This window comes from Ctenopharyngodon idella, chromosome 10 (assembly GCF_019924925.1).
Source record: "Ctenopharyngodon idella isolate HZGC_01 chromosome 10, HZGC01, whole genome shotgun sequence".
Classification (NCBI taxonomy): domain Eukaryota; kingdom Metazoa; phylum Chordata; class Actinopteri; order Cypriniformes; family Xenocyprididae; genus Ctenopharyngodon; species Ctenopharyngodon idella.
Genome location: NC_067229.1, coordinates 142,677 through 169,941, shown reverse-complemented (window position 1 = coordinate 169,941; position 27,265 = coordinate 142,677). Strand labels below are relative to the sequence as shown.

Here is a 27,265-nt window from a genome sequence, read left to right as displayed (position 1 = left end):
TAAGTCATATTATATGCTTGCTTGTAGATGTTGTGTGATGTCTCATCTTCATTCTTCATCCTTGCTCTTCAGTAAATAAAAAAACATTTACAATTACAAAAATGAATTTGCATGTTTATTTGTTTTTCAGTCAGAAACTTGCGTATATTAAGCAGTGTATATTAAGATTCACCCCCTACCCCTTTTGCAAAAATAAAAAAAATTACAATACCTTTCCAGCTTCACGGCTCTTGGCCCTCAGCTTGTTGACCTGGGACTCGGCGATGTCAGCGCGCTCCTGAGCCTCCTCCAGCTCATGCTGCACCTTCCTGTACCTGGACAGGTGAGTGTTGGCCTGCTCCTCCTGTTACGATTACACAAGATATCCAACCCATTTCATAGCAGTGCATTCATGGCACTAGACGCTTTTGTCAATACTAAAACTTCACGCTCAAGACATTTGATATTAGACTTACAGCTTCTTCAGCCTGGCGCTTGTAGGCCTTCACTTTCAGCTGCAGCTTGTCTACCAGATCCTGCAGTCGGGTCACGTTCTTCTTGTCTTCCTCAGTCTTTGGGTGTAAATATGGTTCATGGTCTTAGTTAAAGTGTATATTGTAAAAGGTAGTAAATTTCTAATTCCTGGTTAATTATACCTGGTAGGTGAGCTCCTTCACCCTCCTCTCATATTTGCGCACTCCTTTCACAGCGTCTGCACCACGTCTCTGCTCAGCTTCAACTTCAGACTCTAACTCACGCACCTTCAGTAGAGTTATTGTTTCACCTGTCAAATCTCTGCCATGACCAGTACATCTGAGAATGTGTTTTGTTCCTAAACATTCAAATTTACCCTGGACTCCAGTTTCTGGAGCTGTTTCTTTCCACCCTTCATGGCCAGACTTTCAGCCTCATCCAGACGGTGCTGCAGGTCTTTGACAGTCACCTCCAGGTTCTTCTTCATCCTCTCCAGGTGAGCACTGGTGTCCTGCTCCTTCTTCAGCTCCTCAGCCATCATGGCAGCCTGAAATATTAGCCAATTAAAATGAATTAATCAATATAGATACAAATACAATGCAAATAACTGTTTAAATTAGAATAGAGTAGCAGAATGTAAACACTCACATCAGTGATGGCCTTCTTGGCCTTCTCCTCTGCATTTCTGGCCTCCTGGACTGAATCATCCACCTCACCTTGAACCTGGACCAGATCAGCCTCGAGCTTCTTCTTGGTGTTAATAAGACTTGTATTCTGTGGGATGTAAGCAGTTAGTTTATTGTACATTTATATGAAAGTTTTTCATGTATGGTGAATTTGTTCCAAGTATTTAGTAATTGTTTGTACTTGTGAGTGCAGCAGTCCCACACGCTCGCTGGCATCAACCAGCTCCTGCTCCGCCACTTTGCGGCCTCTCTCTGTTTGCTCCAGTGCAGCTCTCAGCTCCTCAATCTCTGCTTGCATCAGGTTATTCCTGCGCTCCACCATGGCCACCTGCTCCTTCATGTCCTCCTGTCCTCTGAGAGCGTCATCAAGGTGCAGCTGGGCATCCTGTGGTAACATTCTTTCTTTGTTAGTTCTCTTGTTTTGGGTAATTCATGTATCATATTCATATTGTCAAACATTTAATACTTATTGTAATTCCACATTCTACAGAAAGATACCTTGAGTTGGCCTTGGACATTCCTGAGCTGTTTCTGGGCCTCAGCAGCCTGGCGGTTGGCATGACTAAGCTGGATCTCCATCTCATTCAGATCTCCCTCCATCTTCTTTTTGACTCTCAGGGCATCGTTTCTGCTCCTGACCTCAGAGTCCAGAGTGCTTTGCATGGAATCGATGACTCTTTGGCTGTTCCTCTTGATCTGTTCCATCTCCTCATCCTTCTCAGCAAGCTTCCTGTCAATCTCACTCTTCACCTGGTTCAGCTCCAGCTGCACACGAAGAATCTTGGACTCTTCATGCTCCAGGGTGCCCTACAAGGACAAAAGGAAAAAATTGACTTGCTTTTTACATTTGTCACAATATACTGTAGCCTCTAGAGCAGGGGTGTCCAACCCTGCTCCTGGAGAGCTACCATTCTGTTGACAGTTCCAACCCTGCTCCAACACACCTGTCTGTAATTATCAAGCAACCCTGAACACCTTGATTAGCCGGTTCAGGTGTGTTTGATTGGGGTTGGAGCTGAAATCTGCAGGATGGTAGCTCTCCAGGAGCAGGGTTGGACACCCCTGCTCTAGAGTGATGCCAGTACATTTATGAAGGTTTAAGAAGGAAATAATTTGCAGAAGTTAAGATTTTAATTTGAGGTTTAGAACTATCCCATGTTCAATGTTTCAATATTATTCAAAGCAATGGTATCATAATGTTTGTATTATAGCAAAGGAATGGCACCTCAGCTTCTTCAAGTGCAGTCTGAATCTCTGCTTTCTCAGACTCCACTGTCTTCTTGGCTTTCTCTAACTCATGAATGCTCTTTCCAGTCTCTCCAAGCTGCTCAGTGAGGTCAGAAATCTCCTCTGAAAAGGTTATAAAAAACATTAGTGTAAGATTTTCTGTTATAATGCATCTCTTTTTTTAGTCCTTGGTGTACAAATAACATTGCATTACGTTGCAGATTCTTGTTCTCCCTCTTCAGGGTCTCCAGGTGGTCAAGAGCTTCCTCATAGGAGTTCTTCATTTTGAAAAGCTCAGTGCTGAGAGAACGAGCTTCTTTCTGAGCACCTTCTAGTTCAGCCTGACTTTCCTCATACTTCTGTTTCCAATCTGCTAACACCTGAAAATGAAAGAAATGTAGTCATTGGTAAGTCCTCGTTTCAACATTTAGGTTTACAGGTTATCCATGTATTTCTTACCTTGTCAAAGTTTCTCTGCTTCTTGTCAAGGTTGGCTGCCAATGCATTTGCCCTCTCCACATCAATCATGAGATCCTCTACTTCACCCTGCAGTCTCTGTTTGGTCTTTTCCAGAGAGGCACACTTGGAGTTCACCGCCTCAATGGATTCTTCAGCGTCCTGCAGACGCTGGGCCAGCTTTTTCCTGAGGAAAGTGATTTGAAATTATGAAATCTTTGTCATATTAAATGTAGGATACTAAAGACTTTTCCCAATGATGTATTTACTTGGATTCCTCAAGCTCCTCAGTGCGTTGGATGGCATCAGTCTCATATTTGGTTCTCCACTGAGCTACCTCACTGTTGGCCTTAGACATTCCACGCTGGAGTTCAGCTTTGGCCTCCTGCTCTTCCTCATACTGCTCTCTGAGCAAATCACAGTCATGGCGAGCAGACTGAACCGCATGGGCCAGAGCGTTCTTGGCCTATCAGACAGAACTTTTTGAGTTTTTCAACAGTTTACCATTCGTACAATGGTTTAGATTATCAAATTAATCATGTATAACTTTACCTTGACTTCTTCCTCAATATGTCTTTTGAGTTCCTCAATTTGTTGTGTATAAGCCTGTTTTCCTCTAGTTAATTGTGAAACAAGTGCTTCTTTCTCTTCAAGTTGGCGACTAAATTCACCTTGGAAACAGGTTACAGATATTACCATGAAATATAATAACATACAAACTTTTTACACACTTTATGGTTTTTACATCTGTAGCTTTCTTACCATTTTCAGTCTGAAGTCTTGCACGTTGTGCGTTCATGTCATTCAGCTGACGAATATTTTCATCACTCTTGGTCTTGATTTCACTCAGCTGGTCTTCCAGGGTGCGGCACATCTTCTCTAAATTAGCCTAAAGAGATTTAAGGTTATATGCAGATGTTCATAAAGATGCTTTTATATTTAATGATCCTCTAGTGACATTACCTTTGCTTTAGCTACAGCCTCCATGTTACTTGTCAAGTCATCAATCTCCATCTTGTATTCACTCTTCTCCTTCTCCAGCTTCTGCTTGACTCGCTGGAGGTTGTCGATCTGTTCTCCGAGCTCAGCCACACTGTCTGCCTGCTTCTTTCGGAGAGCTGCGGCCGTAGCTTCATGCTGCAAGGTGGACTCTTCCAGATCACGACGCAACTTCTGGAATTCGGCTTCACGCTTCTTGTTCATCTCAATCTGGGCAGCAGTGGCACCACCAGCTTCCTCAAGCCTCTCGCTGATCTCTTCAAGTTCCCTGGAGAGATCAGCTCTCTGCTTCTCCACTTTAGCACGAGCAGCTCGCTCTGCCTCAATTTCCTCTTCCAGCTCCTCGATACGGGCCTAAATAAAGAACGAAAAATTAACTACCCAGTGATATTGGTAATGTGGGTTTTCCCAGCTATGCATCTACTTCAGTTTCACGTAGAAAAGATTAGTGTTACCTGAAGTTCTTTGATCTTCTTCTGAAGCTGTACTCCCAATGATTGTTCATCCTCAATCTTGCTGAGGAGCTGACCAATCTCAAAATCCTTCCTGTTTTTAAAGTACTTTTTTGTAAAATGTGTAAAATTTTGTGTAATTGTGTAAATGCTAATGTCCACTCACTTTTTGATCTTCTCTTCTGATTGCTGTTTGTCATTCTCCAGGTCCATTATGGACTCCTGGGCCAATTTCAGATCACCCTCAAGCTTCCTCTTGGCTCTCTCAAGGTCCATACGGAGTTTCTTCTCTTGCTCCAGTGAGCCCTCAAGCTATTGTTACAGAAACCAGAGCATTTAATTCTGGTATAGAGACAAAAAATTAATTTCTCATTGATTCAAGCTCTTAGGCTTTGTTTACATGTGGTAGTAAGATGCGTTTTGGTCAATCAGATCGCAAGTAGATGAGGGAGACACACACCCATTTACACCTGGTGTTTATATCTGTCTCTTTTGTCCACTTTCAACCACTTATGTCCTGATTTCTTTGAGGGGAGGGTTTATGGGTGGGTAAATGTATGGGCTTTCTTCAGATTTTTTGATGTAATGGACAAAATAAGCTTACACAATTTACATATGAACCCGCCCGGAGATGATGGAAAAATATTTTGCAGAGCATCAGCTTTTGTTTCTGCACTGATAGCCACAAGACCACGCCGAACGCTGTGAGTGTGTGTTAGAAATCAGGAATGGTGAGAAAACACTGTGTTTGGTATGTTTTTCGTCTTCAACCCAAACTTGTCTCTTTAGCTAACAAAGTTTAAATCCTGTCTGGCTAGCGCGCTTCCCATAATTTTTATGCATTAGGTCTTGTGGCTGTTCGAACACATTCGACCACATGAGCATCTACACTATGAAAGCAATTTGGTCAAATGTTTTTTCGACTACTTCTGGAAGTGGTTGAAAGTGGACAAGCTCAGTATGCTTTAGACCCCATTTACACCTGTTTTTAGCATTGTCAACTTGTGATCCGATCGACCAAAATGCATCTGAATACCATATGTAAACAGGGCCTTAGTTTCATGCCAAACATCTTACATCATCCACTTGTTGCTCAAGCTTTGTCTTAGATTTAGTCAGAGTGTTGACTTTGTCTTCCTCTGCCTGAAGGTCATCAAGAGTCTGCTGGTGTGCCTCTTGGAGGGCTTTCTTCTCTTTGGTCAGCTTGGCAATGCTCTCATCCTGAGAGGCCATCTCCTCCGTCAGGTTTTTAACCTAAATCGAAACATAGTTCAGGATCTTGAGAGTGAAACCAGTGAACAATCAGCAGTGTGAAGAACATGTGAAAAGATGATTGACCTTATTTTCTGTTGCATGTTTCTCCTTCTCCACTTTGGCCAAGGTGAGCTCTAGGTCATCGATGTCTTTCTTCAGTTCAGAGCATTCATCCTCCAGTTTCCTCTTCTTGGCAGTGAGCTCAGCATTGATTTCCTCCTCATCCTCCAGTCTCTCAGTTGTCTCTTTCAGTTTTGCCTCTAGCTGGATCTTGCTTTTGATGAGACCTTCACATCTCTCCTCAGCATCAGAGAGGTTTTCAGTTTCCTGTTCATTGAGATGGATGTAGTTTATTGGCTTATGTTCATAGCTGTTGCATCTATATTAGGATCAATAAGAGCTGAAATACTCACAGCTGCTACTTGCAGTTGAAGATCGTTTTTCTCCTGAAGAAGTGACACCATTTTCTCCTCAAGCTCTTTCTTTTTAGCTAATGCCTTTGCTAGATCCTCCTTCATTTTCTCATAGTTCTCCTTCATGGCTGCCATTTCTTTCTCAGTCTCTGCACTCTTCAGAAGAGGCTTGATCTTGAAGTAGAGCTTCATCCATGGCCAATGTTTCACATTCATGAATGAGCGGATGTTGTATTGGATGGAATAAATTGATTCTCTGTGTAAAGTGCAGTCAGTAAAATAGTCATTATCAATCATTCATAGCAAACAGTTATGTTCCAAACAGTTTTGTAAGTTCATTGTACCTCCTTTCCATCATTTTGACAAACTCCTTCCTCATGACAAATCCACGGCACAAAGCCTGAGTCATGGTAACCAGTGTTGCTAGTTTCTCATCTCTCATCTCCTCAAGAGTACCCAACAGACCAGCTTTGAAGAACACCTACAAGACCATTTGGAAGAAAGTAGTTTTAAACAAGCAAAGTAGATGTGAGAGTAGATTTGAAAGTAAATCATATGTTCTATACTATACAATGGCATTTTAGATAATTCTGTGTTTTCAACTTTGACTCAATTGTCTGGGGAGGCATAACAATGTCTCTGTGCACAAAGCGGGGTCCATTAAAGGGGACATCGGATGCCAATTTTCCACAAGTTAGTATTATTCTTTAGGGTCTTCATGAAAAGTCTATAACATACTTTTGATTAAAATTTCTGAATGGTTGTGTAAAATAAACACCCTTTTTACCTTGTCAAAAACAGCTCTGTTCACAGCGAGCTGTTTCGGTGCATGTCCCTTTAAATGATAATGAGCTACTGTTCACCCCACCCCTATCTTCCGTGAGCGGGCTGTAAACACTACTTGGCAGGTATTGATTGCATTGAACTCACCATTCTTATTTATGCAGTTGTCAATGCTCAAAAATGATTAAAATACATTTGAAAATTACTTGTTAGTCATTAACTAACACCTTTATAAACCTTATTGTAGTGTTACCATGTTATCTGTACATAAAATGTACAGATTGTAATAAGACAATCGCCTTAATCCATTGTTCATTGTAAACTTGCAGTTATGAATTACAGTGAGAAGGTTCTAAATATAAATGACGACATATATATGTTTGTTCGACTGTATTATTTTGATGAACAAGCTGCGATGTCACGTTTGCAGTGCTTTGTTGTGTGTGTGCGTGAGGCGCTGGCACGATCAAACAGCAGTCTTTGCAGGGGACTTGCTCATCGTCATGGCCAGGTCAGATTACGTCAGAGTTTGTTTGTTGGAAAATCATACCACACTGCTCAGACATTCCCCGACCCAACAAACGCGGATTAAACATGTTCTGTTGGGTGAAAACAAACTCCGACCAATGGCAACAGATGCCGACAGTTTGTGTTCTTCAAATATCTTCTCTTGTGTTCCACATAAGAAAGTAAATGTTACAAACTACAACATGAAGGTCAGTAAATGATGACAGAATTCACATTTTTGGGTGTCCATATACTTTTGGTTTAGGGTTAGTAGGGTTTGATCACCTTGGTGTGCCCAAACTTGTATTGGGTGTGGTCAACATCAATAGAGCCCAAGAGTTTCTCTGAAGCCTTTTTGTTGTCAATGAACTGGCCCTCAGGGATGACGCTAGCATTTAATACTTTGTATCTAGAGGACATTCAGGGGAGAGTCATGTTCTCGTGAAGCCAAAAATACAGTCATAACATGATGAAGATTAGGTTGTGCATCTTGTCTTTACCTCTGCTTGAAGTCACCATAGAGGATTCTGCTGGGGAAACCCTTCCTGCAGATTCTGATGCCCTCCAGCACACCATTACACCTGAGCTGGTGGATAACCAGGAAGTTCTCCATCAGACCTGCAATGAAGATGTTCATTTGATTCCAGATGTATTTTAACTGTTAATTTTGATTCATTTGAGTCTTCAGGGATTAAGTTTACCTGGAGTCTTGGACTCATTAGGAATCAAGCAGCGCACAAAGTGAGGGTGAGTGCTCCTCAGGTTAGTCATCAGCTTACCCAAGTTCTCCTGTGGAAAAGTTTGTCATTTGTCTAACCTTTAATGGTGTAAAAGTTCACATTCTTCATTAAAAGAGAATCTGATTTACCCTAAAAAGTGCAGAGACAGTCTGGAAGGAACCTCCCTTCTTCTTGCCTCCCTTCTTTCCTCCGCCTCCCTCAGCTGTTTTATGTTAACGAAAGAAATGTTTTTTTATTTTTCTTGTGTTGCTTTCCATTAACCCTTTCAATAAATCCCTATTAGATCATGACTAATAATTACATCACAAAGGAATTGAGGAATTGCAAATAAATGTCTTACCTTCAGAACCTGCATGAGCGGCATACAGGAAGGCCAGCACTTTGAGCGATGACTTTTGGTAGAGTTGCACAACAGAGTCGTTCAGTGGATCCTTGTTCTTGTCCAACCAGCCATTAATGTTGTAGTCCACAGTGCCGGCGTAGTGCACCAGAGAGAAGTGGGCCTCTGCCTTGCCTTTGGCAGGTTTGGGCTTCTGGAAAGCTGCACATTTGCCCAGATGCTGATCATGCAACTTGTTTTTGAAGCTTGTGTCTGTAGCTTTGGGGAACATGCACTCCTCTTCAAGGATGGAGAAGATGCCCATTGGCTGTTGAAGAAATATTCATGCTCAAGTACAGGCACAATATGGATAATCATATTAATTTGCTGAAGGTCCTCTTACCTTCTCAATGAGCTCAATGCAGGCAGCCAAGTCCATACCAAAGTCAATGAACTCCCATTCAATGCCTTCTTTCTTGTACTCCTCTTGCTCCAGAACAAACATGTGGTGGTTGAAGAACTGTTGCAGTTTCTCATTTGTAAAGTTGATGCAAAGCTGCTCCAAGCTGTTGAACTGATAATTAAACAGTCAGTAGTAAGAACTTGCCTCTGTTATCTTTTATGTCTTGATTCTTACACAGACTTTAATAACTGATGCTCACATCAAAGATCTCAAATCCAGCGATGTCCAGCACACCAATGAAGAACTGTCTTGGCTGTTTTGTGTCCAACATCTCATTAATACGGACAACCATCCACAAGAACATTTTCTCATAGACAGACTTGCAGAGCGCAGAGACTGCGTTGTTCACCTGAGAAATTCAAAGGTCAGTGTAGATCATATTAATTACACTTTTACTTCAAGACAACTATAAATGTCTACGAGACATTTCTAGCTTTATTCATCTATTGAGTAGAGTAGATAAGTGAGCACCTGTGGTACTGTCTGGCCTTTGGTCACCATCTCATTTCCGACCTTCACTCTGGGGTAACACAGAGCTTTCAGCATGTCAGCGGAGTTGAGGCCCATGAGGTAGGCGATTTTATCAGCCACTGAGGAAGAACAGAGAAGTTTTATGCATTATTATTGCTAATGAAGTGAATGTTCACCTGTTAATATGTGCTAAAAGTACGTCTTACCCTCAGTGCCATCAGGTTCGGCCTGCTCCTCTCTCTGCTTCTGTTTAAACTTCATGTTCCCATGATGCATCACAGCACCTGTCAGCTTGTAGATGCTGATTTTCTCATCAGCACTGAAGCCCAGAATGTCAATCGCAGTCTGTTTATACAATGACCAAATGAATCACACATTATTAATTAGCAAATATGTATGTCATGCATTATTCAGTTTATGCTAGTGTTTTTCTAATGTTTGTTTGCTCAGATATATTGTATAGAGTCTGAAAATACTACTACTACTAAGAATAATATAATTGCAGTTGTACACATACATCTGTGGCAATGAACTCCTCCACATCATTGATACTCTTGACAGTGATTTCACCCTGGCTGATCATTGGATAGTCATAAGGGTTGGTGGTGATGAGCAGGGCCTCTGTAAAGAATTGATGTGCATTATGTTAACAGTGTTCTCAAACATGGAAATAAATGAAATGCACAATACTGTACGTTTCTCACCGAGCAGCTCTGGCTTGTGTCCGGTCATGAGCTGGTAGAAGATGTGGTAGCTCCTCTCAGCAGACAGCTGGAATGTAACTCTTGACTTTTCCAGCAGATCTTCCAAAAAAGACAAAAATGGAGAAAAAAGTCATTGACTGCAATCGATTAACCCACATTTTGGCCTCCAAATAAAATGATTGGCTTGAAACACTGCTGACTCACAAGTTTCAATATCAGCTGAGGCCAGTTTTCCAGTGGTCCCAAAGTGAATCCTGATGAATTTACCCTATGAAGATTGAAATATTTAAAAAAGTTTAGAATATCCCAGCTTTGGAATGTTAACTGAATTTTTACAATTAATTTCATCTGGCCACAGCAACTTACAAAACGAGAGGAGTTGTCATTCCTCACAGTCTTGGCATTTCCATAAGCCTCCAGTAGAGGGTTGGCTGCAATGATTTGATCCTCTAGCGACCCCTGGTGAGTAGATAAGTAATTTCATCATGCAGAATAATTCTTTCACTGCTCTTTGAATGGTATTTGATGGTTAGTCACCTGCATTTTGCCAGGGACAGGTTCTGCCTTCTTTCCGCCGCCAGCCACAGCGATTGTCGCAAAATACTGGATGACACGTTTGGTGTTGACAGTCTTTCCTGCACCAGATTCTCCACTGGACATGGAGTGGACATGTTAAAAGTGGAAAAGAATATATTTCAGAATATTATAAATGATGGGATATGGTGGCTTTTATGTAAGTGCTTCTTTAAAATCCATAAACATCAGACACTACATTTACATGCACACCAGAAAGCTGCTTAAGGCATGAAACTTGCATGTGCATGCATCATGCTGACAGTGTGGTCTTAACCTTGTATACATGCAGAACCTAGTAGTAAGTGGCTTTTCCTCACACCTTTCTGTTACTTTAGTTATCCTGTCTTTCCCATCACATGCCAATAAGAATGACCATTATGCATTTACATGACCACGTTATCCGCGTTCTCCAGCAGAAAAGCCAGGTGTTGAACTATTTTCTCTCAATAGCTTAAACAGTGTTAGCATTTACATGATGATTCTTATACAACAACTTTAATTATTATAGCCTACTTACGTAATCAGGATAGACTGATTCTCCCTGTCTGAAACACATTTAGTGTTATTTTAAGTGAAACCACTAAACAGATTGTATTTTCAGTTTTTTTGTATATATCATATATGTAACAAAATGTACACCACTACATAAATTACTCATGAGAGATCCATTATGTAAAAATAGTCCATTAAATAAAGAAATTGTAGGTGTATTAAGTAAAATATAAGTAGGCTCAAGTTTAGCACAAGTTTACTGGATTGCAAAACAGATTGAAAATTTATATCCACACTTACCAGTGAGCATGAACTGGTAGGCGTTGTCAGAGATGGAGAAGATGTGAGGCGGGGCTTCAACCCTCTTTTTGCCTCTGTATCCAGCCACAACGACTGAATCGTACACTGGGAGCCACTTGTAGGGATTGACAGTGACGCAGAACAAGCCAGAGTAGGTCTGAAACGGAGATAGTCCAGTATAACAATGCTGTCACCCCATCCCCGGAATAAGATGATTTGCTTAGACTTACGTAGATCATCCATGCTGCGTAACGCTCTTTGAGGTTATACAGCACAGTAGGCTCATTGAGGTGGGTCATCATGGCCATGTCCTCAATTTTGTCAAACTTGGGAGGATTCATGGGGAAGATTTCATCTTCTTTTACCGTGATCGTCTATAAAGTTATTAACATGGATGAGACAACTCAATATTTGTTTCACCTGGCAAAGTAGTTTTACAGTCCACAACATCATGTAAAACTGTTTTACAGAAGATCAAAACATTTTCTAATTCTACTTACTTTCCCACACAGTGTTTTGACAGTAGCTTTGCCACCTTCTCTACTAACAAGAGTACCCTTCAGGTACATCTCATCCGGCACTGTCACAAAGAATGCCGTTTTGGCATCAAAGGGGGTGTTCTGAGCCTCTATCCTCTCTCTTTCCGGCTTCCGGAGGAAAATGGCCGCTGGGCCGAAACACTCCATTTCACCATCTCCCATGATTGCGGTTTACTTTGAAAAGTGATGAGGAGAGAATGTGCAGAGGGATTTATACTTTGACTAAATATTAAACAAATGCAAGTGGAGTAAAATATATTAATTCCTATGAATGTGGAGGGCAATGATGCTGGTCCATGTGAGCGTTTCTGAGCATTTGTGTTCTAAAGCAGTTTTAATTATCCTGAGTGACTCTCTTTAGTCAACAAGTTCAAAAATTAAAACAATTTTGAACTCTATTCAACCAACTGTTTGCTTTAGAACTGAGATGGGATCTTTTCTTTTCTTTGCTTCTAAAATGAAAACCAATGATTGTAAGTATGCATATATTTTGTTTATTAATCACAATCATAATACCTGCTGTCCTGTCTGGAGAGAATGTGTCTGATGTGCCTGAGGTAGGAGATGCCAAGAGAAAGGCAAAAAACTTGAGTTTAAATATGTGCTAACTTGGACTTATTCAGTCAGGTTAGTGTCAAAAGAATGTTGAATGTACGGTGCATAGCCACACTCTAAACTCAGGGTTTCTGCAGGGCATTAAAAAGCATTAAAAGTCATTAAATGGATTTTGAGAAAATTAAGGCATTAAAAGTCATAAAATTTTATTCCCACAAGCAATTAATTTTTTGGGATAGTTTTGAAGAAAAATAATACTACCGGTTTATTTTGAATATAGCCTTCATAATTAATAACATTGATTTGCTGTCGCAAAATATGAACATTGGTGTGATTGCACACGCGAAACCAGTTTGGTAAATGCCTCCGGCCGGTGCAAAATTGCTGTAGCGCTATTTTGGACAGCGGCCCAAGTAGACTCTCCAGTACTGCCGCACAAGAGCGAGATCTTGCTTTCCTGCCGCAGGCACGCCTCTATCTGCGTCTGCTCTGTTCATTTATTACATTTAGTGCAAGTGGCGATCGATAGTGGATAATAATAGGTTGTATAATGTACTGACGGTAACAGGAGAAATCAAAACAAATGAGCGCAGCACACACAAGAATCTCAGTTAAATACTGCGGTAAAAATTGAAAATGTGGAGTTTTTATATTTATAACATGATACAGTTAAGCAACATCACATGACCAAGAGTGCTGTCTTCCTGAATACATCACGATTGTAAATGTGACACTGATTTTCATACAGCAGTTAAATAAACAAGTAGTTAATATTAAGTCACTTACATTTTAGAAGGAAAATTGACTGTCTTTGTTCTGTTTCAGAAGCGAAAATAGTTCCAAATAAACCATCGCGCATCTTACAGCAACACTCAACCGTGTTTTCTTTACCGCCCCCACCCCTTATAAAGGTAAAAAAAAAATCAAATATGCAGATTTAAATATGTCAAAGCTGCAATATTCTGAAAGAATATTCAGAATAAAAAATATTCTAAATGAAAGAATATTGCTTCAGAATAAATTTATATTTACACTTCACAAAAATACTTTTTTTTTTTTTTTTCCTCCGGACAAGCAACTTTTTTACTCAGCCAACTAAATGACCAATTTACTTCTCCATAGGACAAGCACATGACAAGGCTTAATGTCGAGCTCTGCATGTAGTCTTAATGGGCCGCGTTTCAGTCACTATTTCATATTGTCTGACAAAAAAAAAAAAAGAATTAGTTTAATTGGTATTTTGGCTGCATTAAAATACATTATGTGAGCACAAAGAGTAGCAGCAGAGAAGCAAACAAATCTAAAGGGCTGACATTTGGCAGAATGCGACATAATGAATTAAATTAGATTTAATGAAACCTGCAGAAACCCTGAAACTCTTAAATGTGCTAACTGATTACCATGTATCAGGGTTAGACATTTAATCTCTAAACTGCAGAACACAATTATGTGATATAAGGTTAATAGTAAAAGGAGAGCATGATGAACAACTCACCCACCTTTGAGTTCCAGTCAGTCCTTAAAGGAGCCTGAAGCAGCTTCTTATATAGACAGTATACTGTTCACTCAGCAAAACGTACTCACCGTATTTGGTCATGTATTTTTAGCTCAGTTTCAACAGGAATTTTTGTAACTGATTGTCACGTTCATCGATATCATGACACCAGCCAAATATATTATCACTTTGATGTAATTAACTGTCCAGTCTTAATTCGTTTTAGTTTTGTTTAAAGGAAACATTGTGTTAGAAGAACAGAGAATGAGTTCAGATAATGGCAGTGAACCCTTCAGTAAGATGAGGTGAATTGACACTAGATGAATTAAACAAATATTTGAAAATAAGCCATCAATACTGTGATTAAAAATTACACTTGATGTATTTATAGGTGTCACATGTGATTAAGCGCCTTAACCTTGAGAAAAGGTTGTTATGTGAAGGGTATCGGTTACTGGAGTTCAGACATTGTTTAGGTCTTATGTATAGCATAATCTTCTTCAAGTGCCTTGGCATTACAGTAGAACCCATTTTAGCCGTGGAGAAGCTCTCAGATGTCACTGGGATACTGTTCCAAGAAGCCTAGGAAGCTTTTCATGTGACAAATCAGCAAATTTGGGCACAACAGTTGTCATTCTGTGAACTTGTGCATATGGTGACACTTATGCTGAAGGATGGACGAGATCTGGCAGAAAAACGCTGTGTAGACAGTCCTATGAAAAGGTATGAGACTAGTCAATTTCATCATTCATAACTTTAACTTTGTTTTGTTTTTTCAGTTCATATTCCAAATTAATAACAGAAAGAAAAAAAAAAAACATATGGTCAACCACAGCTCTTAAAATATATTATATATATATATATAATTTTTTTTTTTTTTTTTAGTCAAATTGGTTACACTTTATTTTGATGGTCCACTTTAGACATTCTACTAACTATAAGTAACTTTTCAACTACATGTCAACTAACTCTCATTAGAGCATTAGTAGATGGTTAGGATTAGGTTTTTTGGGTTGTACTTGCAAAGTGTGTAACTTATAGTCAGTAGAATGTCTGGGAGCATCAAAATAAAGTGTTAGCAGGTATTAAGCAGACAGTCTACTAATACTCTGACTAGTAGTAGCAAAGTTACAAATAATTAGTAGGATGTCTAGTGGACCATCGAAATAATAAAACGTTACTGTCAAATTTATATTGCGGTCTCTTTTAGACATGCTAATCAGGTGGATAATAGAAATAGCTTATATATAAGGTGGATAGCAATTGTTGTGAATTAAACGCATTAAAGCGTAATGTGGACTAAATGCCAGCTTTGTTTTTGGCCATGCATTTAGTTTATACTCTCTCATCTCTGCTCATTTCCAGCTCATTTCAGTTTTACACTCTACTGGCTGTGCTAGTCTATTGGGCTTCAGGTGTCTGTTAATTTGTGATTAAAGGCTGTTGATTGCAGAGTCACAGTCCTATTACAGTCAGTCAGAGTCAAATTTATTTGTATAGCTCTTTTCACACTACACATAATTTCAAATCCGCTCTACTGTTATATCCATAATGCCTTAGTACTGTACCATAGAGCAAATTTTAGAGCTGGGCGAACTGACGATATGTAACGACATGACATGACCGATTCTCCATATTTATGCCTAGATATATTGTATTTACCGTAGTTGTTGTGTTGCAGTGACTTGGATATGTCTGAGCGTTAAAGGCAATTAAGAGATTTAAATATTGGTCAGTTTTCAGTTAATGGTAAATCCCATTTTGCAAAATTGAAGTAAATTGATGATGATTGGATGACTAAATCCATGATCAGCAAGTCTTGTGTGATGCTTCTGAGCTGTAATGAATGCATGAATGCATCATGAAAGCGGCCCTGATTTCTACAGAGCTCTTCAGGATGGTGTGGCATTGGGTGTGCCTGACCTTGGATCCTGCTCATGTTCTTTTGCTTTGCCTTGCAAGGACAATGCAATGTGTCCAACATGCTTTCCTAATTCCTTTGAAAAGATGGCAGGAGGCTGTGGAATAAATTCTAAGGCGTCGACACCTAATGAGAAGGGGACATGTGCTCCATAAAAAAGGCATCTTTCCCTAAGGGTGGTCATATTAGGACTTTACACAAATATAGCTGGTCGGTCAGCTATGCCATCAGGGCTTTGCCATTTGTCAGCAAAAGCCACAAGTGTTATTGTGGTGTCAAGTTGAAAGGTTTGATATCAGATGGCCATTCGCTTTAATCAGCTCTGTCCTGGACACTCATATTTATAGGAATATTGTAAGAAGCTTTTAATTTAATTTCATCTTTAATTATTGGTCATTCATTAGTTTGGTCAGTGTAATGGAAGACTTTACATTAGTGTCTATCTTTACTTATTCAGGTGCTTCTATTCAGCAGATTAATGTTCTTGCATTGATTCATTGTTTGGCTTTCCTGTTGTTGACATACAGTAGTGGGACACAGCTGAACTGGCCAGGTAACATGTCTTTAAAAAATTTGTATTATTTGCATTTGTAAGATAATACAGACATTCTCTGGCTCTTTGGCTGCTTTCTTGCTCAAGGAGAATTCACAAGCAAGAGTTAACTCTTTACACTGATAAGTAATGTGGTTGAATCATGGAGATCTAGCCAAAATTGATTCTACAGTTTGTTTATAGTGTTTTTTAATACATGTGATGAGAATGTATCTGTAGTATTTTTGGGATTATTTGTCTTTGAGGACAGATGGGGTCTTGTGATTTTGGGCATCTGTTAGTCATTCTGAATTTCTAATAGTATTTAGTTTAAATGTGAGTTTTACACAGGAATTTATCATGTGATATTTTTGCAAACTGGAGCATTATAATACATTTGAGTGCTTTTGTCAGATTATGTATTTGGTAATAACCTGTTTATTGTGAAATCATTGAGTTCTCTCATTTGAATGGCAAATAATTATCTAATCGTTTACATTTATTTTTTGGGAAGCTTTTTTTTTCAGTAATGTTCTTTTCAGATCGGCTAACATTATTTAATCTGATCTAACATTGAACAATACTGTTACAGCATGAATTAATCTTAATATTCATGAACACATTTTTCACATTATCTGTTAACATGAGTTAATGCACTGTGAACTAACATGGACACGCAATCAACAGTTCTGTGCATATTAAGAATAATAAAGACTGTATAAATTTATATTTTTCTGATTGCTGATTCATGATAGCTAATGTATTAACTAATGTTGATAATGGGACCTTAATGTGAAGTGTTTCATTTTCTGATTTACAGAACATGCTGATGTATGCTGTCCTTCCATACAGCCATACTGTAAGTGTCTCCAATCTAACAGCTTCAGAATAAATATACATTTACACACATCTGCACACTTTCTTTTAGTGGAACTCAAATGTGCACTCAGTAAAGTTGTTAAGCTGGCTAATACGTCAGTCGTCTTGGACTTTACAGAAGAAAAAAAAAGTTATTTGCCATCAGCCATGATGATTAATTGTTCTGTGGGCAAAAGTGTCCAATAACAATCCCATGTATAAAAAAAAAAAAAAAAAAAAAAAAAAAAGTATAATTGTTATGACTAGGGTTTCTGTTGCATATGAGTGTACATCACTTTAAACAGTTTCTCAAAAGTACATAAATTTATTTTTCTGCAAAATGCTTCAATGAGAACGTTACTGAGTGCACCTTTAAAAAAAAAAAAAGCTCAAATCATGTTGGCAATGACTCTAGTATGTCTGCTCAAACAGACCTGAGAAAATGAACAGTTACATCTTGTTTCTGAATTATGCAGTATTTGACACTTGACACCTACTAGGGGTGGGTAAAAACATTGTGTTATTTGATGCATCACAATCTTGATCTTTTAGTTTTTTTAGTTGCAAGTTATTGTTAAACATGGTCAATTTACCAAACGCAGCCAGCTCTGTCAAAGTTAAATTTAAGTGTATGAGAATATTTTGGAGTAAATTTGCAATGCAGATACATTTGTGACATGCTCCATCACTGAGTTGGGTGTTTTTGTATCTCAATAGGGCTACGTTCACACTGTCAGTCCAAATCCGATTATTTGTGTATCCGATTAGAATCTGATCTAAAATTATTGACTCTCTAGTGTATTTCAACTGTTCAAATCTGATTTATGTGTCCCATGCCACTCTTTCATTTTCTTGGAATATCTGCATTGGTTTCTATGGCAATGACGTTGCGTTGGTAGGTATACGCCAAAAACAACAACAACCACAATATGGAGGGGTTTGCAATACAGATGTTTACAACATAACAATGTGCATCCGCTAGAGATGCGCGAATCAGCACCAACGTCACCCAAGTTCACTGTTAAAAATAAATCATTCACCCGCCAACCTATGATTTACTACTCTGATTTAGATATCCGCACCTGACCCACATTATAATCGTCACATTACAATTATTCTAATTGTCAATGTCACTTTATTTATAAAGCACTATTTAAAACAACTGTTGACCAAAGTGCTGTACATAAACATTAAACACAATAAAATAAAACAAATAACAAAGCAATAAAACCGATAACTACACAGATAATTCAAAACAGATCATTCTCAGCGATAAGCATGATATGATATCATATCACACTGAAGTAGGCTGCTTTTAAATGAACATTTATTTAAAGTAAAAGTTCTTCTTTGGCAAAATTGCATTTCCTTAATAGCCTAACCACAGGCTTTACTGCTTTCAAACTTAAATTGTCACTGTTTCCATCACTGCAATGTCCCGAACACACACACACACACACACACACACACACACACACACACACACACACACACACACACACACACACACACACATTTTTTTTTTTTACGTGGTCTGCTTTGTCAATTCCTTATGAAGTAGCCATACACAAGGTTAAAAAATCAATGTTTTAATGTTTAGAGTGAATTACTAATCATATTAGCAATATTGTGTTTATGCAGCAACCGCAACAAGCAGAAAATGTAGTTACCTTAAGGATACAGAGACAAAGCATTGCTGGCATGTGAACTCTTTACAGTGAAACAGGCTTCGCGTTTGTATCACATATCAAATGGAGCTACAGCAATTCTTAAGTCTTTTGTGCAGCAGCAGCATATATAACAAATTCAGACTGCAATGTTAGCGAATATTATCAGCAGCAACAGAACGCTAGCAGATGTGGTTAAGTAGACACTAGTGTCTTGCTTCATTGAGCTGAGATGAGTCAGTTGAGCTGAGATGTTGGCTAACGAGTCAATCATGCTATGCGAACATTTAATATGCAAACAATGAATTCACCTTATTACATATGGAAGTGCGAGAAGCTGCAACTCCTGCAGAATTAGATTTTGGGCATGTTTACTATTTAAAAACTACAGGACGAACAGCAATTATGCTAATTCAGGATACTTTATAGTCAGCATATTAGTAGGCTTAAGGTGAGTAGATCATTCACTGCTGTCACGTAAGTTTTCCAGGTATTCTCAAACGAAAGCAAGAGCACCTCAGTTGATGCTACAGTTATATCATTTCGACAAACTGTATCTGTTTGAGCTCTGGATAACATCAGGTGTTTCCGTTTGCAGTGAGTTTTTCGGTGGTGGCAGATCACGACATGTTTGTTGTGTTTAATATCAGTAAGAATCCACTCACTGCTCAAAACGCTGGAGTATTTGCTTTAACAACAGGAGTGTAAATAGGAGATTCATTGTGCAGTGTGGACAGCTCATTGATGAAGCGGCACTCCTGAGATGAGTAGAGCAGTCTTGGCAAGCTCTTGCTGCTATATGTAATTCATTGAATAAATTGTTTATGCTGCTGAGAGGACTGTCGGTTGCACGCTGCTGGGTTTCGGAAGGGACATCTACATATAACACGGAAACCACTCTCAAAATTGCATTGATTGACATAACCATTGCATGGGACAGAGATATGATATGCCAAAGTAGTACACATCAGCAATGTAGACTAATAGATATAATAGAAAAAATTTGTATCTAAATATTTTGAAATTCTATTCCAAATACCGTTAAACTAATGACTTATGTACTTACTCACTCACTTATGCATGGGAGAAAGTGCAACACGCAATATGGCGGAATAGGCCTGCCGCCTAAATAAAAGGGCCAATCGCTGATCAGTCTTGTCATTGTGTCACTGCAACTGCAGTTCCCATTCAGTCGGTCACGTTCAACGTATGTCAGACAGACCAATGGAATCTCGCTAGAGTGAGTTGCATCTTCTAAAGATAACATTCCACCTGTGTGTTTCTGGATGTGGTTGTTTCCTGTCCTCACTGATGGCCACGATCACTGTTTCACATGTCTGGGCATAGCGTGTGAGGCCAAGGCATTCTTTATGCACAAGGGTAGTTCTGAGCCAGTGTTGAGCTACGCTTGTTGACTGACCGTGATCAAGTCATGGAGCAGGCCCTCGACCAGACAATGTCCACCTCGGTGGTCCAGAAGTGCCTCCTGGCTTACTTTGCACAGGTGCGAGAGATCGTCAAGCTACACTTTCTCTGCACTCCCATCTCACAAGGTGGCCTTTTCAGCGACACTGCCGGGGACTGAGCCCAGCAGTCCTCCGCAGTCAATAGCAGGGGAGCTTCCTCCGATGTACCATCTGAGTTCCTCGTGGGCCGCTCCTCAGTCTGCTCGTCACCAAGGGTGTCATCCCCTGCAAAAAAAAAAAGAAAAAAAAAAGAGATTTTTTTATTTTTTGAGAGTTATTTGCTGAAAAAAATCTTTTTTTTTTTTTTTTTTTTTTTTTGCACTATCACTTGCCATTTCTCCTTATAACTTCAAGAAACATGCATAGATTGTAGAAAATGGCACATCATTACTTACAGTGGATTCTCCCGATTGAAATGAGTCCAAGATCAACATAATCCAATAAGCCGACCACGAGTTACTCCACGTGAAAAAACTTTTTTGCCCATCAGGGGGCGCCAATGGATAAACAAAAAGGCTACCTTGGTTCCAAATGCTGTATCTATTGATTTCTTTATGCGATCACCACCAAATTTCCAGATACAGCTCACATATAGAGGAACATCACCAAAAAAGAATTTTCCTCCTACCTTATTTCCTCTCTGAGTTTTTGCATGTCAAATATGAAATATACAGGTGCTGGTCATATAATTAGAATATCATCAAAAAGTTGATTTATTTCACTAATTCCATTCAAAAAGTGAAACTTGTATATTATATTCATTCATTACACACAGACCGATATATTTCAAATGTTTATTTCTTTTAATTTTGATGATTATAACTGACAACTAAGGAAAATCCCAAATTCAGTATCTCAGAAAATTAGATTACTTAAGACCAATACAAAGAAAGGATTTTTAGAAATCTTGGCCAACTGAAAAGTATGAACATGAAAAGTATGAGCATGTACAGCACTCAATACTTAGTTGGGGCTCCTTTTGCCTGAATTACTGCAGCAATGTGGCGTGGCATGGAGTTGATCAGTCTGTGGCACTGCTCAGGTGTTATACGAGCCCAGGTTGCTCTGATAGTGGCCTTCAGCTCTTCTGCATTGTTGGGTCTAGCATATCGCATCTTCCTCTTCACAATACCCCATAGATTTTCTATGGGGTTAAGGTCAGGCGAGTTTGCTGGCCAATTAAGAACAGGGATACCATGGTCCTTAAACCAGGTACTGGTAGCTTTGGCACTGTGTGCAGGTGCCAAGTCCTGTTGGAAAATGAAATCTGCATCTCCATAAAGTTGGTCAGCAGCAGGAAGCATGAAGTGCTCTAAAACTTCCTGGTATACGGCTGCGTTGACCTTGGACCTCAGAAAACACAGTGGACCAACACCAGCAGATGACATGGCACCCCAAACCATCACTGACTGTGGAAACTTTACACTGGACCTCAAGCAACGTGGATTGTGTGCCTCTCCTCTCTTCCTCCAGACTCTGGGACCCTGATTTCCAAAGGAAATGCAAAATTTACTTTCATCAGAGAACATAACTTTGGACCACTCAGCAGCAGTCCAGTCCTTTTTGTCTTTAGCCCAGGCGAGACGCTTCTGACGCTGTCTGTTGTTCAAGAGTGGCTTGACACAAGGAATGCGACAGCTGAAACCCATGTCTTGCATACGTCTGTGTGTAGTGGTTCTTGAAGCACTGACTCCAGCTGCAGTCCACTCTTTGTGAATCTCCCCCACATTTTTGAATGGGTTTTGTTTCACAATCCTCTCCAGGGTGCGGTTATCCCTATTGCTTGTACACTTTTTTTCTACCACATCTTTTCCTTCCCTTCGCCTCTCTATTAATGTTCTTGGACACAGAGCTCTGTGAACAGCCAGCCTCTTTTGCAATGACCTTTTGTGTCTTGCCCTCCTTGTGCAAGGTGTCAATGGTCGTCTTTTGGACAACTGTCAAGTCAGCAGTCTTTCCCATGATTGTGTAGCCTATGGAACTAGACTGAGAGACCATTTAAAGGCCTTTGCAGGTGTTTTGAGTTAATTAGCTGATTAGAGTGTGGCACCAGGTGTCTTCAATATTGAACCTTTTCACAATATTCTAATTTTCTGAGATACTGAATTTGGGATTTTCCTTAGTTGTCAGTTATAATCATCAAAATTAAAAGAAATATATCGGTCTGTGTGTAATGAATGAATATAATATACAGGTTTCACTTTTTGAATGGAATTAGTGAAATAAATCAACTTTTTGATGATATTCTAATTATATGACCAGCACCTGTATGTAAAAATTTCCCTTGAGCAAACTTTTATTTTTTGACTTTAACAGCAGTTTCTCAGCATAAGAATGTCCAAATAAATAAATTGGAGTTATGAGTCATTATTTTTGTGCATGTCACTCAGAAAACAAAAAAATTAAAAATGCCTACCTTTGTTCTAAATGCTGTAGCTTTTGATTTCTTCATGCGATCACCACAAAATTTGATCCAGGTACAGCTCACATATAGAGGAACATCACTGATGAATGAACCAGCTACCTTATTTCCTTCATGAGATATTCCATTTTAAATTAGAAAGATACGTAAAGTTTCCCTTTTTTTTTTTTTTTTTTTTTTTTTTTTTTTTTTGCTGTTTATTTGCAGTTTCTCAGCATGAGAATGTCCAAATTTAAAAGTCAGTCAAGTCAAGTCGTCTTCATTTATATAGCGCTTTTCACAATACATATTGTTTCAAAGCAGCTTCACAGTGACAATAGGAAAATTATTATCGAGCTAAAGTTGGTTTTTGATTGAATCACTTATGTTGTAAAAATTGTTAATTATTGCTTTAGGGGCCGCTTAAATGACACCTTTCCTACTGAAAAAAAAAAAACCTGAATACGTTCAATGTATTCTTGCCATTCATTTATGTGTTTAGTCTATAGGTTTGCATGTTTGAGTGTGTGTGTGTGCGCAGAAGCTTGGTCTTTTTTAAAAAAAAAGTGATATTTGCCAAATTACTTGTCTGGTCCGCATAATACAGAAAAATTAGTTGTGGCCGCAGATCTATGCGAACTGGAATAATTTTGATAACGTTTTATCTATACATAGGGAAAGTAAAGGGAAGGAGGCCTTCGCAGAGGATAGTTTAGTTGAAACGTCAGGGCTGAGTTATCAACATGTCTAGGTGCAGGTCCTTCATCCCATCTGGATACGGCCTGGATCTGGCAGGCTGGGGCAAACCTCGGGATAAACAGAGAGAGACTAATATTAGCGTAGACGCCATTCTTCTTATGATGTAGCGAGTACATCAGGTGTTATGGGAAGTGTTCCCGGTTCCGGCTGACCTAATCTATGCAGAATAATAATTTACATGATTTGAATTATAGAAGTAGATAATGTGTTATGTGTATGCAAATTTAAACAGATGTGTTTTTAGCCTAGATTTAAACTGACAGAGTGTGTCTGCTTCCCGAACAGTGATAGGAAGACTGTTTCAGAGTTTAGGTGCTAAATAGAAGGATCTACCGCCTGCAGTTGATTTTGATATTCTAGGTATTATCAACTGGCCTGAATTCTGAGATTGCAATAGATGTGAAGGACTATAATGCATTAAGAGCTTGCTCAGGTACTGGGGAGCTAAACCATTTAGTGCTTTGTAAGTAAGTAGCAAGATTTTAAAATCTATACAATGTTTAACAGGGAGCCAATGCAGTGTTGACAGAAACAGGCTAATATGGTCATACTTCCTGGTTCTAGTAAGAACTGTAGCTGCTGCATTTTGGACCAGCTGTAGTTTGTTTAACAGGCGAGCAGAACAACCACCCAGTAGAGCAGTTCCTAACTGACGACGAAGACTTAACAGAGCAGCCATCAAGTGTTAGACAGTATTCTAGGTTATTACGTGAAGAAGTTTTTGGTCCAAAAATTAGAATCTGTTTTTTTCTGAATTTAGTAGTAAGAAATTACTGGTCATCCAATTTTTTATATCGGCTATGCATTCTGTTAATTTTGTGAATTGGTAAGTTTCGTCAGGGCTCAAAGAAATATAGAGCTGAGTATCATCAGCGTAACAGTGAAAACTAACGCCATGCTTCCTAATGATATCTCCCAAGGGTAGCATGTACAGAGTGAAAAGCAACGGTCCTAGTACTGAGCCTTGCGGTACTCCATATTGAACTTGTGATTGATATGACATCTCTTCGTTTACTACTACAAACTGATAACGTTCAGATAAGTATGATTTAAACCATGACAATGCAATTCCACTAATGCCAACATAATTTAAGTCTATTCAAAAGAATATTGTGCTCGATAGTATCAAAAGCAGCACTAAGATCTAGTAACACTAATAGAGAGATACAACCACGATCTGATGATAAGAGCAAATCATTAGTAACTCTAATGAGAGCAGTCTCAGTACTATGGTACGGTCTAAATCCTGACTGGAAATCCTCACAGATACCATTTCTTTCCAAGAACTAACGTAGTTGCGATGATACTGCCTTTTCTAGTATTTTTGACAGAAAAGGTAGATTCGAGATCGGCCTGTAATTGACTAATTCTCTAGGATCAAGTTGTGTTTTTTTTTATAAGAGGTTTAATAATAGCCAGCTTAAAAGTTTTCGGTACGTATCCTAGTGATAAAGATGAATTAACAATATTAAGAAGAGTATCTATGATCTCTGGAAGCATCTCTTTCAATAGCTTAGTCGGTATAGGGTCTAACATACATGTTGTTGATTTTGATGATTTAACAAGTTTAGACAATTCTTCCTGTCCTAAAGCAACGAATGAATGGAATTTTTCCTCAGGGACACTACAGTGCACTGTCTGATGTGATACTGTAGTAGACGGTTGCATGGTTATAATTTAATCTCTAATATTGTCAGTCTTGCAAGTAAAGAAGTTCATAAAGTCATTACTGCTGTGCTGTTTGGAAACATCAGAAGTTGAAGCTCTATTTCTCGTTAATTTAGCTACTGTGTCAAATAAATACCTAGGGTTGTGTTTATTTTCTTCTAAAAGATTTGAGAAATAAGCAGATCTAGCAGTTTTTAAGGCCTTTCTGTACTCAATCATTCTCTCTCTCTATGAAATGCGAGATGGCAAGTCTGTTGGGTAGCACCACCTGGTCATCAGGTTTCTTAGGGGGGCGAGACGGTTAAATCCTCCTTGACTTCCCTCCATACCCTCTTGGGACCTTGCTCTGTCCAGTCCGTGCTCTGAGACTGTATCTAGACAGAACTCAAAGCCTTAGGACCTCAGACCAGCTCTTTGTCTGTAATGAACCCGGAGGCCAGCAGAAGGGAAAGGCTGTCTCCAAAAGACAGCTCCAAAAGGGCACACCGTCCTTTTAGGCAAGGGGGTGCAGGAGGCTTGCACAGAGCACTGGAAGGGGGCAGCGCCTATGGCGCTTTGGTATGCATTCCTATTTGTCTGTCTGTCCGACGTACGTCGAATGTGACCGACTGAATGGCAACGTCTCGGTTACAAAGGTAACCCTCATTCCCTGAAGGAGGGAACAGAGACGCACATCCTGTTGCCACAGTCGCTGCGAGGCTGGCTCACCTGCTCGGCTCCTCAGCGAAAACCTACAGATGCAATGCACCTGCTGCTCATTAGATACCCACGCAGAGCAGGGCAGAGCAGCTCCTGCAAATAATTGCATGCCAATGTGCATTGGCTCGTTTTAGTTACACTCACAATAGATTTGGCCTCTCTAGTGAGATTCCTATTCATCGGTATGTCCGATGTATGTCTCTATTCCCTCCTTCAGGGAACGAGGGTTACCTTTGTAACCGAGAGGTTTCAAAGCTGGTTGCAATAGAGAGACTGCTATTAAGCATAGTGGACTTGTGAAAATATACATTTTTAACCGGGGCTCAACTTATTTGCTCTAAACATCTAATGACTTCTTCATTCATTCCAAGGGAGATGTTTTAATTTTTACACGTGTGCGTTCGGGCTGATTTCACCTGCATGCATGTTAGAGTCATGCTTCGTTATTATGTATTGTTCCAAATGACTTCCACATACACAAATAGGAGAAAAGAGGATTTTGACAATGACAATTATCAAGTGACACTAAATCATCATATTATTTGCTCGGGTGGTTGGGGGGGTATTGTATGTAACCCTATTGTATGTATTTGCTGTGAGGATATGCATTCTAAAGTACGGATGTGAGAAAAGGCTAAAGTGAAATAAGCATTTGTTTATTTCCAAGGGCAATGTTTTCATTAGCTATGCTAATGTGTGTGGCTGATTTCAGCTGCATGCAGTGTCAGAGTCACGTTCCTGTCATTCATTATCGCTCGGGTTTTCACTTATTCAAATAAGAGTATAAGCGTTATGTCAATGATATTATCAAATGATTTAAATTATGATACTTGTTCAGGTGTTTGCTGGGTTTTCTTATCTCTATCAGCTTGCAACTTGATATCTCTTGTTAATGAGAAAACACAGTTTGTGTTTCTAGAGCTAAGCCATTTGGCGTGGTAGCACAGGCACACATAGTCATATAGGTCACTAGAGCTAAGCCATTCGGCAAAGCAGACCCGGGGGGGAGGGGGTGTTTTGTCCTATCCTGTCCTGTCTATGTTCATCCATATGTGCAGATACAGTAGGTTGTCAACCAAAAAATGCCTATTACCGCCGTGTGTAACGCTGCCGTGAGGCCACAGCATTACATGCAACCCAGTGACAATTGTCGCGCGATCACCTAATGCGAAGTGAGAGGAATAAAGAGCACTCCTCTTTTGCGTGCGCGGACGCGCTGTTACTGCTGGAAAAGAGAACTTGTCTTCTGGGCAATTCGTGGAAAGTCAACTCATAGTTGAGTGGTAGATTGTTGGACAGCAGTATCACTAATGACATGGGTTCAAGTCCCAAACAAACACAGGCTACTGAGATGTGTGTGTCCTGCAGTTCTAAAACACTTATTTTTTTACAACATAATTTTTTTTTTTT

The 27,265-nt window shown here is 39.4% G+C and overlaps 1 protein-coding gene and 1 long non-coding RNA gene across 8 annotated transcripts in view; one reads left to right on the top strand and one right to left on the bottom strand.

The window, feature by feature from the left end:
• The window catches only part of LOC127521373 (uncharacterized), a 144,425-nt gene that overhangs the window by 28,971 nt on the left and 88,189 nt on the right, over window positions 1–27,265 (top strand). For 5 of the 7 annotated variants that reach the window (XR_007932334.1, XR_007932338.1, XR_007932339.1 and 2 more), the window contains 2 exons: window positions 220–322; window positions 17,158–17,196. This is a non-coding gene — a long non-coding RNA (uncharacterized LOC127521373). The remainder of the gene's footprint in view (window positions 1–219; window positions 323–17,157; window positions 17,197–27,265) is intronic. The other 2 variants (XR_007932333.1, XR_007932336.1) reach the window with 1 other exon arrangement.
• On the bottom strand, window positions 34–11,651 carry LOC127521370 (myosin heavy chain, fast skeletal muscle-like). Its single transcript, XM_051910596.1, has 38 exons — window positions 11,526–11,651; window positions 11,296–11,452; window positions 11,021–11,048; window positions 10,465–10,579; window positions 10,294–10,386; window positions 10,132–10,195; window positions 9,928–10,026; window positions 9,741–9,844; window positions 9,430–9,568; window positions 9,224–9,342; window positions 8,952–9,101; window positions 8,693–8,863; window positions 8,311–8,617; window positions 8,099–8,172; window positions 7,932–8,019; window positions 7,731–7,848; window positions 7,516–7,639; window positions 6,285–6,421; window positions 5,941–6,196; window positions 5,612–5,854; window positions 5,351–5,527; window positions 4,440–4,585; window positions 4,277–4,367; window positions 3,786–4,175; window positions 3,585–3,711; window positions 3,375–3,493; window positions 3,092–3,288; window positions 2,826–3,009; window positions 2,581–2,746; window positions 2,365–2,489; window positions 1,638–1,946; window positions 1,321–1,524; window positions 1,102–1,227; window positions 830–1,000; window positions 636–740; window positions 456–551; window positions 212–343; window positions 34–66 (listed from the first exon to the last, which is right to left on the bottom strand). Exons 1-38 carry the CDS (start codon window positions 11,634–11,636, stop codon window positions 49–51), a joined length of 5,580 nt encoding a protein of 1,859 aa, XP_051766556.1. The 5' UTR covers window positions 11,637–11,651; the 3' UTR covers window positions 34–48.